This window comes from Macaca thibetana, chromosome 12 (genome assembly GCF_024542745.1).
Source record: "Macaca thibetana thibetana isolate TM-01 chromosome 12, ASM2454274v1, whole genome shotgun sequence".
NCBI classification, from domain to species: domain Eukaryota; kingdom Metazoa; phylum Chordata; class Mammalia; order Primates; family Cercopithecidae; genus Macaca; species Macaca thibetana.
In genome coordinates, this window is record NC_065589.1 from 83,953,507 (window position 1) to 83,968,187 (window position 14,681).

General features: G+C 38.2%; 1 protein-coding gene across 9 annotated transcripts in view; it reads right to left on the reverse strand.

Annotated features, from left to right (window-relative positions):
* Positions 1–14,681, reverse strand: part of TANC1 (tetratricopeptide repeat, ankyrin repeat and coiled-coil containing 1) — a 265,598-nt gene that overhangs the window by 152,801 nt on the left and 98,116 nt on the right. For all 9 annotated transcript variants that reach the window (XM_050751850.1, XM_050751849.1, XM_050751844.1 and 6 more), the window contains one exon: positions 14,347–14,422. In XM_050751850.1, coding sequence (XP_050607807.1) covers positions 14,347–14,422 — 76 coding nt within the window. The remainder of the gene's footprint in view (positions 1–14,346; positions 14,423–14,681) is intronic.

The following is a 14,681-nucleotide window of genomic DNA, read 5'->3' on the forward strand; positions in this document are numbered from 1 at the left end:
CACAGAAGCTAAGATCACCAAAATCCTATGTTTTTAGGGAATTTCCCACAAACATTTTCAAGTAGACTACCAAACTACCCTTTCTCAATTAAAAATTCATTAAACTACTAAAACCCCTCCCATGCACTTCTTATAAATCAGATATTTGTCTAAACAAACAAAAATAGGGGCAAAAAAGGATATTTTCAAAGGGAACTTACTTTTTACATGATGAAGACATGCACTTGGTGGTGGGTAGGTGTGAGTTCTCATTTGTGTTTTGAAATCCCAAATTAATGAGCATGATAAGCTGTTATTGCGGGCACTGGCTTGACCCCAAGTGACACTGTCTGAGTCTGTGCTGGGTTTCCTCAACCTTCCCCTAACTTCTCCCAACCTCTCCCTTTCTATTGATTTGGGACAGCCCTTGTCGACAAAGCACTATAATTTATTTAATCTTCACAATGGAGAGGACATAGATACTGTTATTATCCCTATTGTATAGATGCAGGTGAACCCAAGCAGCCTGGCTGCTATACTGTCCAAAACACAGGCTTTGGAGACAAAACTAGGTTCAAATCCTGGCTCTGATACTCAGTAACTATGTAGTCTTAAGCTAGTTCTTTGAACTCTATGAATAAGCTATTGATGATGTAACTGTTTATAAACATATAGCACACTGTCTGATACACAGCAAACACTCAAAAAAAAAAAAAAAAAAAAGATGCACACACTTTCCAGCCAAGCGAGGTTGCTCACACCTATAATCCCAAGTACTAGGGATGCTAAGGCAGGAGGATCACTTGAGCTAAGGAATTCAAGATCAGCCTGGGCAATATAGCGAGACCCCATCTCTTTAAAAAACAACAACTTCTCATAGTGCTATCATATTTTCTCCAAAAGATTCACTTTTTGCTGAACTGAGATTCACCTCCTGGTTTCTAATACCTTGAGCACTACTTCATCCCTCCCCAGAACATCTGAGTATCAAGAACTCCCAATATAAATTTAAATATCTCTACAAGTATATTTTATTGTCCTTGCTTAATGGGCATTTCCCAAAGGCAGGTATACCACAGATTTAAAAAAAAATACAAAAAATAAAAAATAAAACCCTACATCTTCAACACTATCATGCCTGAAGTTTTTTAAAACAAGATTTAACCCTCATAATTACTTAATGATACAGAGATACTACCTTCATTTTGTAGGCAAGAAAACAGGTTCAGGAAAAATTATTCGAAAAAAACTAGTAGGCATATTCAAACAGACTCTTATGTTACTTAAGTTTTTTGAAACCAAACCCAGAGTTATTCACCCTTAAGATGCTGCTTCCATAAATCAGAAGGATTAGAGGTACTGTTGGAGGAGTCCAATAACCATGGTAACAATTTAATGGATGGAGGGGGAAAAATCCTCCAGAATCTCTAATCTTCAGAATCTTGGAGCTAAGGATGTAGCTCTAAGAGGTTTACTCAGATTAGTAGAATCAAAACTCACACACAAATCAAGGAAATAAAGAGAGCTGACCTCCATGAAATATTGCTTTGTAACCTCTTAGTTTTCAACAGTGAATTTACAGAATTGATACAAAATCCTTCACTTAATCCTACAAAAAATAAGGATGACTCACATGTATCTTTTTAGGCTTTATAATTCAAAATTAAACAAGACACACATTTGCCTTGCTTAGAACTTTAGCTAGCAAGCTATCAATGATTAACGACTTACCAAAATATTAGAACAACTATTGAACCCAAGAGAAAAATAGGTAAACAGGTAGGAAAGAGTAAGAAATTTAAATTTTTATTTTTGAAAAATACTGACATAACATATACTATGTGCCAAGCATGGGCTTGAGCCCTTTATAAATAGTAATTCATTTAATCCTCACAAGTGAATCACAGGGCACAGAAAGGTTAAGTAATTTGCCCAAGTTCACACAGCTGATAAACTGTGGAGCCAGGATACAAACCCAGGCAGTATGGTTTCAAATTGCCCATAAACATATAAAAATGTGTTTGAATTCATTCTAAAGAACTGCATAATTAAAAACAGACACAATTTTTGCCTCTCATGCTAGCAAAGATGAAATAGTTGGATCATAACCTACATTGGTAAGGATTTGAATAAACAACCATTCTCTTGTATTACTGGTGGAATTGCAAACTTACCAACCTTTTCAAGGGACGATTTGACAAAACCTAGAAAAATTATAAATGAACAAACCTGTTACCCAACAGAATTTCTTACAACAATTCTTATGAAAGCACAGGCAGTTATGTACAAGGAGATTCACTCCAGAACTGACTTGTAATAAAAACCAAAAACTATAACTTAAAGTGTCCATTAACAGAAGAATGAAATAAATTATAACTACCCAATGCAACACTGAGCCACTTTTTAGAAGGCTATGTATCGATAAGTGCCAATATGAAAAAAATGTATAAAAATGCAATCACCCTAGTAGTTTACAGAATAAAATGTATTATAAAGTCCTTGTGGGGTTTCTTAAGGATCTATGTATGTATTGATGTGTGTCCATATGCACATATGTGCACAGAAGCACAGAAAATACCTAGAATGATCATCTAAGAAACTTAACATTAATTGCCTTTGGGGAGTGAAAAGAGAAGCAGAGAAGAAATAGGAATAGTGTCCGTTTTAATACCATCGCATAGCTTTTGTTTTCATAATTATGTACACTACTACATTTATGGAGTTTGAATGGCTTTACAAAAACAAGTGATTTTAGAATAGGATGGAATTAGGACAGTCTCAAGGATACCGAGGAAAACTCTGCTTTAAAATATTGAGACCCTACCTCTACAAAAAATTTAAAAGTTAGCCAGGTGTAGAGCTGCACGCCTTAACCCAGCAACTAGAGAGCCTGAGGTGGGAGGATTGCGTAAGCCCAGAAGTTAGAGGCTACAGTGAGCTATGATCACACCACTGCACTTTAGCCTGGGTGACAAAACAAGATCCTGTCCCTAAAAATAAACAATTTTTAAAAAGAAATGTAGATATTACTCAGTGACTCAGTCTAGATTAAGACCATGTAAGAATCTTAAAAATAATCCTTCTAGGAAAAGAAAAAAAATCTAAAGGGGAAAAAAAAAAAAAAAAAATGAACGTCCCTGAAGGAAGAAATTATAAAGAAAATGTTCTATCTTCTATCTCAGGGACAGAGATATAGAGATATAACATAGAGATATGTTTTCCTTTATGCTTATTCAGTGCGAGAGATAATAAAGGAGGCCAGCTGGAGACACAGCATAAACCACTAACGTACAGTCAAACACTACACTTTGAGTCCATCTTTGCTTTAACTAGCTGTATGACTTTGGGTAGTTGCTCAATGCCTCTTTTTCCAGGTCTTCCTCAAACAAGAAATTGAACTCAATTTCTAAGATCCTCCTAGATCTAAAACTTCAAAATGTCATTACTCTATCATAGCTTGAAAAAGAATCTCTACACATAATAATCTAAGAACATGCAGCCATGGATAAAAGTTTGCACTTATGAATACAGCAATTTATTAAGGAAATGTTGCTGGAACTATTCCCGTCTACTGTTGGGAACTCACCAGGAGTCAGGCTTCCAGCACATCTGGGTAGAGGAGCAACTTTGACATCTTTGGCTGTGCAGAGAGACCGAATGTTATCAAGTACTGTGGACAACTTGATGACTCATTGGAGTTACTTTTATGCTTTTATTTTGGTTTCTTTATAAATTCCTGAATGTAAGCCAATCAGACTAGTGGATCTCTAGCCTCAGCACAAACATGAAATGTTAACAATGCACAGAGAAACTTTTACCTATAGAACATAGGCAGTTTCACCATCAGCGACTTCAGTAAAAATTCCCCAATAAGCTTTCTAGATAAGTAATATAGAAAATCTGCGTTACTATACACAACGGCCACATTAGGAAAAGGGAAGAACAAGAATAAGCCCCTCACAATCCCAACAGAAAAAAACAAGTACAAAGGCATGAAAAAGACAATCATTGAAGAAGAAATGCAACAGAGCAATAAATACTGAAAGAGGTCTACCAATCTCAAAGAAATGCTAATTCAAAACAATGAAGTACAAGTTTTAACCTATAAAAGTGGCAAAGATTACTAAAACTTACAAATACCCCCCAGTAATAGGAATTGTGCAAGCAGGCACATTCACATACTGCTTACACAGGTGGCAACCAACAGGAGCTTTCTAGAAAACAATGTGGCAAGAGGCACTAACAGCTTATAAAAAGTTCATTTTCTTTCCCTATTAATTCCATGCTTGAAAACATATTCTAAAATAGTTCGTAATTCATACAAAGGTATGTATTTTCCAGAGGGTTTTGTAAATGAAAAAAAAATATGGAAACAAATTGGGCCCGAATAAAATCATGGTACACTGGTACAATAAAATCTTAGGCATTTTTTTTAAACAAACGAATGACATGTTATTTAAAAAAGATAAAGCAAAAAATACAAAATATCTTGGGTTATTTGCTTATAAGTATTATGAGTGTTTTCTATTTTCTTTTTTTTTTTGTGGAGATAAGGTCTTACTACTCTGTCACCTGGGCTGGAGTGTGGTGGCATGATCACAGCTCACTGCAACCTCCACCTTCCAGGCTCAAGCAATTCTCCCACGTTAGCCTCCTGAGTAGCTGAGACTATAGGCATGTTCCACAACACCTGGCCAGTTCGTTTGTTTGTCTGTTTGTTTTTTAATAGACAAGGTCTCACTATGTTGCCCAGGCTGGTCTTGAATGCCTAGGTTCAAGCAATCCTCCCGCCTCAGCCTCCCAAAGTGTTGGGATTACAGGCATGAACAACTGGGTCCAGCCTATTTTTCTTATTTTGTACATTGAGCATATAAATATTGGGCAGGGATTCAAATACTGGTATTTATTCTCATTTTTACTTATCTAGTAGTTTAAAGAACATCTTAAGTATAATAAACATTCTAATTGAGTTTTATTCTTCCTTAGTAGATAAAATAATGGTGTGTTTCATCATCAATTCTCCAGGGTATCATGTTTATAGTAAGAACATTAAAGTGCTATAGATGAATTGTGTTCCTAAAATTCCTATGTTGAAGCTCTAGCTCCCAATGTGATGGTATTTGGAGTTGGGGCCTTTGGAAGACAACTAGGTTGGATGAGATCAGACTAGATGGTTGGGTTACGTGAGCACATGATGAGATCAGCACTCTTATAAGAAGAGATATCAGAAAACTTGCTGTCCCTGTCTCTACCATGTGAGAACACGGAGAGGGCAGCCGCTACAAGCACCCAAGCATGCTGGCACCCTAATCTCAAACTTTCAAGCCTGCAGCACGGCGAGGGGAAATCAGTTTCTGTTGTTAAAGCCGCCCTGTCAATGGTGCTTTGTTATGGCAGCTCAAGCATACTAAGACAACACAAAGATGTACTATCAAAAATCAAAATACTTTTAACATCTGGTACTCGGAAAACAGCTTTCTAGATAAGTCATATAGAAAATTTGCTTGGTGGGGAGTGAAGAGCAAGCCCTCACAAAGAAACAATGCATTAACATAAATTCCTGAATTCTGGTAAGTGAAATAAAAACACAATCGTCAGGAAGACAGCTGTGTGCAGGTGGCTCTCTTCCATGCTTAACCTGGAGTCTACCTCCAGGCTCTTAGCCTCTGCTATCAGTCAGTTTTATGATCTACAAAAACTCCAGACAAGATCTCAAACCACTACAGCCACCTCCATGCATGTCTCACATCAGAGACATCATCATTCCTGATGACATCCCAGGGCACAAAGATCATCACGATGTACAAATCTAGCAGCTGGAGGCTCCACACTCCCTTTAAAATCGGCAAGTCCCTGACAAACTTTAAGAGTGTCAAGAATTAAAACAAGCTGCTCAGTTCCTTGTTTTACCTTTACCCACTGCACTGTGGTCACCAGAACATAGGACAAGAACTCAGGGTCCACAACGGTATTTTCATGGCGGATGAGTTATAACTAGCCTGCCCCTAAAAGGACAGAGGGGAGTGGGAGAGAGAAGACACACAGATCCTGCTTTCTAATTCTGATTCTAGATGTGAATAAGGTTTCTCAATTTGATGCTGATCCAGAGCTAGTGCTACCCAGCTGGTCACCCGACGGCCACCCTCATCAACTGCAAGGCAACTGATTGGTGAACGCACCATCCCCTTAAGACTTATGAGGAATACTCAGTTTGAATCATCATCCTTGAAATAAAAGTCAGTCTGCTTCAGAATCCTTTGAAGCCCATCTCCCCACTCAGGAACTACACTTGCCAGTAGATTATATGAAATCAAGTTTTTTACATTCCTGTAGGATAGAAATAAAACCTTAGAATTCTCCTTCTAGGAAGTGCAAATAGAAAACACGGAAAAGCAAAGATGAAGCTTTTTGTGGGAATTAAGTTACATATACATGGAGCTTTCTGAAAACTAAGTCTGTACAAAATAAGACCTTTGTGTTTTACAGAGGAGTTTTAATAAAAATTTGTGAAATAAAATTAGATTTGATAATTTAAAAATGAACTCTGAATTGCTCATTTGCCTACTAGTAATCAAACTTCCTGTGGCATTTATACACAAACATACAAAAAGCAGCTCGAGTAAAGAAGCATTGTTTGAGAGTATTATCACATGCTTTATGATGATTCAGATAAGTGGTGCCTTGCTGGAGATCTTATGCCAAAAAAAGGACTTATTAGTCCAGGGTGACTAACTTCCCTTTCCCCTGGGGTTCAGAGCTTTCTCCAAGTATGCCCCCCAAAAGGAAAACAGTCAGTTCAGCATGAAACCAGCTTGGGCCTTACGTGTAGGTGCCTAATGATAAACGGTAGATATCTGTTCCCTTCTTCCTCTAACTCTTGCATCCTTTATATTTACCTAAAACACATGGAAAAGCTATGAAGAGGTGGGGGGATGAGGGCCCTCCATATATAAAGACCTTCATTCACAAAGGATGTGTTGAGATAACATTTTATAAACTGTACTTAGAAATCTATTCTCAAAACTGCCTGCCAACTCCCAAAATCCCTTTAGCAAGGAGAAAAGCCTTTCAGTTTAACTGTATAAAGAGAAAGCCATAAAATACAAGTACTTCATAGAGGTTAAAAGGTAAAATACATTATTTTGAAAGCATAAACCACCACAGGGCAGACAAATGACTCAGAGTTCCCCCAGTTTTGTTATAGGGGAAAGGCTGAAGCTGGGAGAAAGAGCCTTTAGTATCCAGAGGAGATGCCAGAATATTTGGGAATAGGAAGTCATGGAAAGAAGCTTCTAGAACATCATTCTTCACCTGAGAGCAGTCCTGTCTTCTCCATAACAGAAAACAAGTTTTATTTTTTTAAAGGGTTTTGTTAGTTCTTTAAGGTATCACAGTTTTCTCAAGAAAGAAAAGATGTACTGGATATCTAGCAGAGGCCAAATGTCAAGTTAAAACACTTTTGCAAAAGGGTATTCTTATTCAACCCTGACAATATAACTATAAGGTAGTTTAATCAAGGTTAAGAAAATCTGTCCAAATTCAAGTTAAATAGGTGATTGAGCTGCGATGTGAGTCTGTGTCCTCTAATTTCAAAGTCCATGCTTTTTCTTGACTTTGTGACATACATGAGGGACAACAAAGAAAATCTGATGAAGGAACCTATCAAACCAGAGAGAACAACCAGCATTCCTGCTCCTATTAAAAATCAGGCTGGGCGCAGTGGCTCACACCTATAATCCCAGCCCTCTGGGAGGCTGAGGTGGGCGGATCACCTGAGGTTAGGATTTTGAGACCAACCTGGCCAACATGGCAAAACCCCACCTCTACTAAAATAAGAAAATTAGCTGAGTGTGGTGGCACATGCCTGTAATCCCAGCTACTTGGAAGGCTGAGGCAAGAAAATCGCTTGAGCCTAAGAGACTGAGGTTGCAATGATCCAAGATGGCACCACTGCACTCCAGCCCAGGCAACAGAGCCGAGACTTGGTCTCAAAAAACAAAAAACAAAACAAAAAACACAGACCAGTCCCATTCTATGCCTAAATCATGTTCTAACATTTTGCAGAATTTGTTTAAATGCCCCAGTAAATAATACAATACCTTTATACTGAATTATTTCTGCTTGTTTTGTTGCTTGGGAAACACTTTTGGAGAATGTTAACAAGAAGATACCAAATATCCATAGCTCAGCAAGAGAGTCACTGCACTAAATTCCTAAATAGTCCACAACCACAGAAAACGGGCAATGGCAGCACAGAATAATCAAAAGCAGCTTCGTATTTTCCAGATGAAACAAAGCATCATTTGTATTGAGGCATGTTTAGAAGGTACCACTGAAAGCCAGGCTGCAGCCTGGAATGGCTTAAAATACCAAGTTTAACAATCAACATCAATGGCTTTTAAACTTTAGAGGCAAACAGCTTCCTTCTACTTGAAATTCAAAGTGAAGAATTGGAAGCAAAGCTAATAGATTAATTCAGTACACACACAGGCTTAGAGACTATCCAATGCCTTAATTAACATCATTACAAGTGTATTTAGCCAACCACCTGGGTTTTAATGAAAGAAAGGTAAGGGTCAATTTTTTTTTTTAATAAGTTGCTTCAAACTAAGCCCCCCTACTGGGGAAAATAAAAGAGCACAAATAATTTAACTGAAAAGGAAAGACTAATATAAACAGTTATTATTTTGGCATATTAAGGAACTATTCCTTAATCAGTCTCTATTTTAATTGAGGCAATACTGCAATTAAAAGTTCATTGAACTTTGCTGTTCTGCCTCAGCTTGAACCTACTTCCTCACCAATACTGAACAAGTAGAATTAGAGCGGGCAAAACACTACAGATTGAAGACTAGTGGAAGGCAGGAGAAGGAACAGAGGTAGACAGGGACCAGCCTTCCCTAGAGAGGGCAAGAGGCCTTGACCACCTAATGCTTCCAGAGTAAGGACAAAATCTCCAGGGTTTAAAGAAAAAACAGAAACACTACCAACTGTGAGCTTTAAGTACATCATAGATGTTAGATCAAATTACGTTTCATTTCTTGGAGACCAGTAGAAAAAAAATATTAGCTGAGTCATTTACTCGCTATGTGATAGTAACAGCTACCATAATGAACTGTAATTAGATATCTGTGCTTCCTTAGTTTTTGAAGGGGAGGGAACCTGCCCAACGTCTGTGACTGAAGAATCCTCCACAATGCATACGGTGGTGGAAGGTAAAGTCCACCTTGTATAAATCTTAGCCAAGAAGCTGTCCAAACACACTCTTCCAGGCTCTCATGCAGCTAGAACCAAGGCATGTGAATCTGGTTCGGCCATTTACATGCACCTGCCTCACATTTTCAAATTGTCCTTAGTTTTCCTTTAAGTACTTTCTCTTCCAGATGGATTTTGGAATCAATTTTATAGTGTTTTGTTGTTGTTGTTTGTTTTCTGTTTTTTAAGACGGAGTCTCGCTCTGTCTCCCAGGTTGGAGTGCAGTGGTGCAATCTTGGCTCACTGCAAGCGCGGCCTCTCAGGTTCACGCCATTCTCCTGCCTCAGCCTCCTCTGAGTAGCTGGGACTACAGGCACCCGCCACCACGCCTGGCTAATTTTTTGTATTTTTAGTAGAGATGGGGTTTCACCGTGTTAGCCAGGATGGTCTCAATCTCCTGACCTCGTGATCCATCTGCCTCGGCCTCCCAAAGTGCTGGGATTATAGGCGTGAGCCACCCACCCGGCCAATTTTATAGTGTTTTTAAAAAAACACACAGGATTTTTAGAGCCATGAAACTACTCTGTGATACAACAATGGTAGATATGTCATTATACATTTGTTCAAACCCACGGAATATACAATATCAAGAGTGAACCTGATGTAAACTATGGACTTTGGGTGATAACGATGTGTCAATGTAGGTTCATCAGTTGTAACAAATGTACAACTCTGGGGGAGAATGTTGGTAATGGTGGAAGCTATGCATGTGTGGGAGCAAATCTCTGAATCTCCCTCCAATTTTGGCTGTGAACCTAAAACCACTCAAAAAAAAAAAAAAAAGTCTTCTTTAAAAATTGGAGATTTCATTAGGGATTAAATGGAATGTCTACATAATTATGGAAGAGCTAGGTGGTTTAAAATGATGCATCAGCTTATTCAGAAAAACAGTATTTCTTTCCACTTATTCAGGTCTTCCTTTAAGTCCTTCAATGAAGTTTTATTTTCTTTAATGTAAGGCTTGCACAGCCGGTCACAGTGGTTCATGGCTTGTAATCCCAACACTTTGGGAGGCCAAGGTGGATGCATAGGCCCAGGAGTTTGAAACCAGCCTGGGCAACACGGTGGAAACCCCATCTCTATTAAAAAACAACAACAACAACAACAACAAAATCCCACAAAAATTAGCCAGGCAAGGTCACGAGGTGGCTACTCAGGAGGCTGAGGTGGGAGGATGTCCTGAGCCTGGGAGGTCAAGGATGCAGTGAGCCGAGATCGTGCCACTGCACTCCAGCCTGGGTGACACTGCAAAAACCTGTCTCAAAAAAAACAAAACAAAACAAACAAACAAACAAAAAAAAACCTTGCACATTTCTTCTTAGGTTGATAAAGTTTTTTTTCTGTTTTAAAATGGGATTTCTTTCCTATTCATTTTCCAAACAGTGTTGCTGTACAGAAAAATACTAACTTCCAGTGTGGCTCTTATATCCACTGTAAACTCCTACTAGGTCCAGATTTAATATCACAATACTCTTAACAGTCTAGTAATTATTTAATTTTTAAAACTAAGTAACTATTTAATAGTAGTAACATGAATGTTTTCTGATAGTAAAGGTCACTTAAAATTAAGAAACATGTGGTAAAGGTTGTAGGCCTCTCTGGAGAGCTTCAAAAATAAACACGGCGCCTCGTTTGCTTATTTTAGATCAAGGTCCTAACATAAAGCAGGGAGAGGAAAAAAAATAAGATGCCCTCATCTGGCCTTCTCCCTATATTATGGTTTAATACCGATTTTTGCTCCCTTATGCCAAACTCAAGGTCGAGAAAAATATAGTGCTCATTTGCACTGATGGAACAGCAGGAACAAAGTGAATATGCTTTCTAAAAAACCATGGTAAAGTTTTAAAAATTACATTCTCCCGTGTGCCTCTATAGCCTTCTGAAAACACCTTTTTTGCCCAGCTATAAGCATCTCCTAGGTAAAAATGCGTGATCATAAAAAAGAGAAGAATTCTGCTAATTATTTTGAGTTTACTTGATGATTTTCAATAGTTTAAGTTTCACCGTACATAATATTGCAAATATCCGCCAGGCGCAGTGGCTAATGGCTGTAATCCTAGCACTTTGCGAGGCCGAGGCGAGTGGATCACTTGAGGTCAGGAGTTCAAGACCAGCCTGACCAACATGCTGAAACCCCATCTCTACCAAAAATACAACAATTAGCCAGGTATGGTGGCACGTGCCTATAATCCCAGCTACTCGGGAGGCTGCGGCAGGAGAATTGCTTGAACCCAGGAGGCGGAGGTTGCAGTGAGTGGAGATGGTGTGCAACTGCACTCCAGCCTGAGAAACACAGTGAGGCTGTCTCGAAAGAATAAAAACCAACAAACATAATATTGCAAATATCTATATATGTGTCTGTATATATATAGTTTGAATTCAAGACCTGCTAAAGTTTTACCTATAGCTATCCCTAAAAAGATGTGGTAACTTCTTTTTAGGGATAAATGAGGGAATGACAACTGTTCAATGTTTCTGAAAAATACTTGGTTTCCATTGAAGGATATTGAGTTTATCACAGTTACTGCATTTTCCAAATTCTCAAAATAGGTTTAACGTAAAAGTGTAGTAAAAGATTACCTGAAAAAACAACCTACAAAGGACATGAAAAGCTGAACTCAAGTTTTTAGACATGTCTCCTAAATTTCTATGATTATGAGTTCAAGTACATGGGAATGAATTTTCTTCTGTCTTTGCAACAAAGATTGGTTTTAATTGGAAACAGCACAGCAAAATTTTTCCATACTGCAGGAGATATTATTACCTAAGTTTCAGAGCAGTCTTGGTAGATTAGCCAGCTTTAATTTATAGAAAAACTTAGCTATGATTTACTTATATGATGAGGACTGGCATGGACTAACATACGAGTGGTCAAATTCCAAGTATTTCCCCCAACAATCCTGTGACATAACTTCATCAGGATTTAAAACTCCATCTGCTTTGTTGCTAGCCTGATACAACCAGGTTCTAGTTAAGAGCAAAAAGGCACATACCATGCAGATGTTTTATGGGAAACGTTCCCATTGCTCTTTCAAGTTGGTTTATATTAGTGAAAAAGCCATACGTAGTGTGGAAATTATTAAGAAGAAATGACTCAGAAAAAGCAATAGTTGCTTTTAAAGACCAAGGGGAGAAATAAACCCAAAATCACAGCTCTGAAACTGGAAAAGTTTCAAATGCAAACTGTGTTCCTGTCTGGTGTGTCTGAAAGGCACGGGTGCTGAAGATTATTAATATATTGTTATTTCTTCTAAGGATGGCACTGGTCAAAGAGGATGGTAGGCCTGTTTCGAAGAACTGTTACCGACTGGGGAGTTTAGGCTTGGGGACCCTGGTCCTGAGAAAAATAACCCACTGGTTGGCAGTTCCAACCCAACAGACAGCTTAGGATCTAACTTGATGCTGGAAATTACAAAGGCTTCTAACGAAGGAAATAACAAAGTTCCTATGATTGGTGACAGATGAGCCAAAACTGAAAAAGCTTTTCGTTGTTATTATTTTTAAACAGCTTTCAGAAAACTAACAAGACCTTTTGGCCTTGACCCAGCAGAGAATAAATGTCCCCCACTGGATGGATATTCTGTCAACTGAAATTTCTCCACAGTAACAATTCTAATTAATTATTCAAAGCCAGGGGTTGATTTTCTAAGGTTAACTATGGTCTCCTGTTTAGGTCATTAAAAACTGGTTTTTCCTTTTCTTTAGTGTCTGCTCACCCAGGCATTGATGAGAAGCTTTAACAGCAGCCTTGCAATAAAGGCTCTACTTTTAAGGTGAGTTTGTCATTTTGCAGACTTGGTTTAAGGGATAATTAGCAATAAATAGAGATTTTGTCTAGGTTCTATATAACCAAAAACTTTAGAAATCCACTTACTCTCTTATATAAGCATGGAAACAACAGACATTAATATTATCACAAGGCATTGCAAGATCTTTTGAATTAAAGAATTAACCATAATTTTGTGATGCTTCATTAATAAGCATACTTCTTAAAACAGAAATTAAAATTGAAACATTATTTGACATAGTAACTCAGAAAACCAGTCATTCTCCAAGGAGACTGGATTAACATGGGTTTACCGAGTGAAATGTAACACTTCAGGCAAGTCAATTCATGCTAACATATTTTTATTGTGCAATACAGGTAGAAAATATATACTTTTTCTAGCAAGAGAAAAAGGGTGTACCACTCAGTGTTCACCAAAATAACCCTAGAATAGGTTAGTACTAGGTTAGTACATAGAATGTAATGCTATTAAGAGTCACAATGACAATATGCACCAGAACTCTACAAACGAAAATGAAATTCAAGCCAAATTAAGTAGTTTTCATTATAATGAAAACAAGCAGTCTGGCATTAAGTGGGGCTCCACCTGTTAGGAGTAAAATTTGATACTCCAAAAGATGAGGACCAGTCAGCCAGCAGTTGGTCAAACATATAAAATGTAATCACGTGGGAAAGGGAATGGGATTTCTAGAAACCAAATTCCTGAACACACCTGCTATCCCTCAATGTCTTTAACTTTGACTCCCTCCAGATCTGAATGACCTACTGAAACTATGAACCTTTCAAGTCTCTGGGAAAGGATTTGGTTATAACCCAAACTCAATTCTCAAAGTCATTTCTCGTAAGAAAGTTCAAAATTATGTTTTCTGTCCTTTTTCTTTTTTAAGAGACAGGGTCTGGCTCTGTTGCCCAGGCTGGAGTACAGTGGCATTATCATAGCTCACTGCAGCCTTGAACTCCTGGGCTCAAGAGATCCTCCTGCCAGAGCCTCCCAAGTAGCTATGATTTACACACATGTGCCACCATACTCAGATAATTTTTTCAAGCTTTTTTGTAGAGGCAAGTGTCTCGTTATGTTGCCCAGACTGGTCTTGGAACTCCTGGCCTCAAGCAATCCTCCTGCCTTGGCCTCTCAAAATGCTAGGATTACAGCTGTGGGCCACCATGTCTGACCCATTTCATTTCTCATAGCCTCCAGCACACTGTTTGTTCTAACCCAGGTAACCCTCTCTGACCCACTGCCAAAGCAACAAATCCATCCAGCCTGGGGTGAGGAGCAGCTTACTGCCCGCGGTCCATGGCTGGGCTCATTCTTGCACACAAACCTGCTTCCTTCTTGCCTCCTTTTCCTCCTTCTCGGCTCTTCTTCAGCACTGCCTTTAACATTTTCAACACTTGTTTCTAAAGAGAAAAGGAACAGAGAGAAGAGGAATTAAACGTTGAAAGTTGGAATATAACTTGGGTATTGACAAAAAGAGGTAACTTGCATTCAAACAAACAGACCACTTAATATTAAGGTACCTTAGTACCTTAAATCTTACATTAATTTTCTATGAATAAACTATGGCGGGAAACTGAATGCTGAAGACACAAGGAATGTTCTATAACTTTTAATGAAGTGATTAGAAGTTCACTGTTAGAAAAGCTAAAAAAAAAAAAT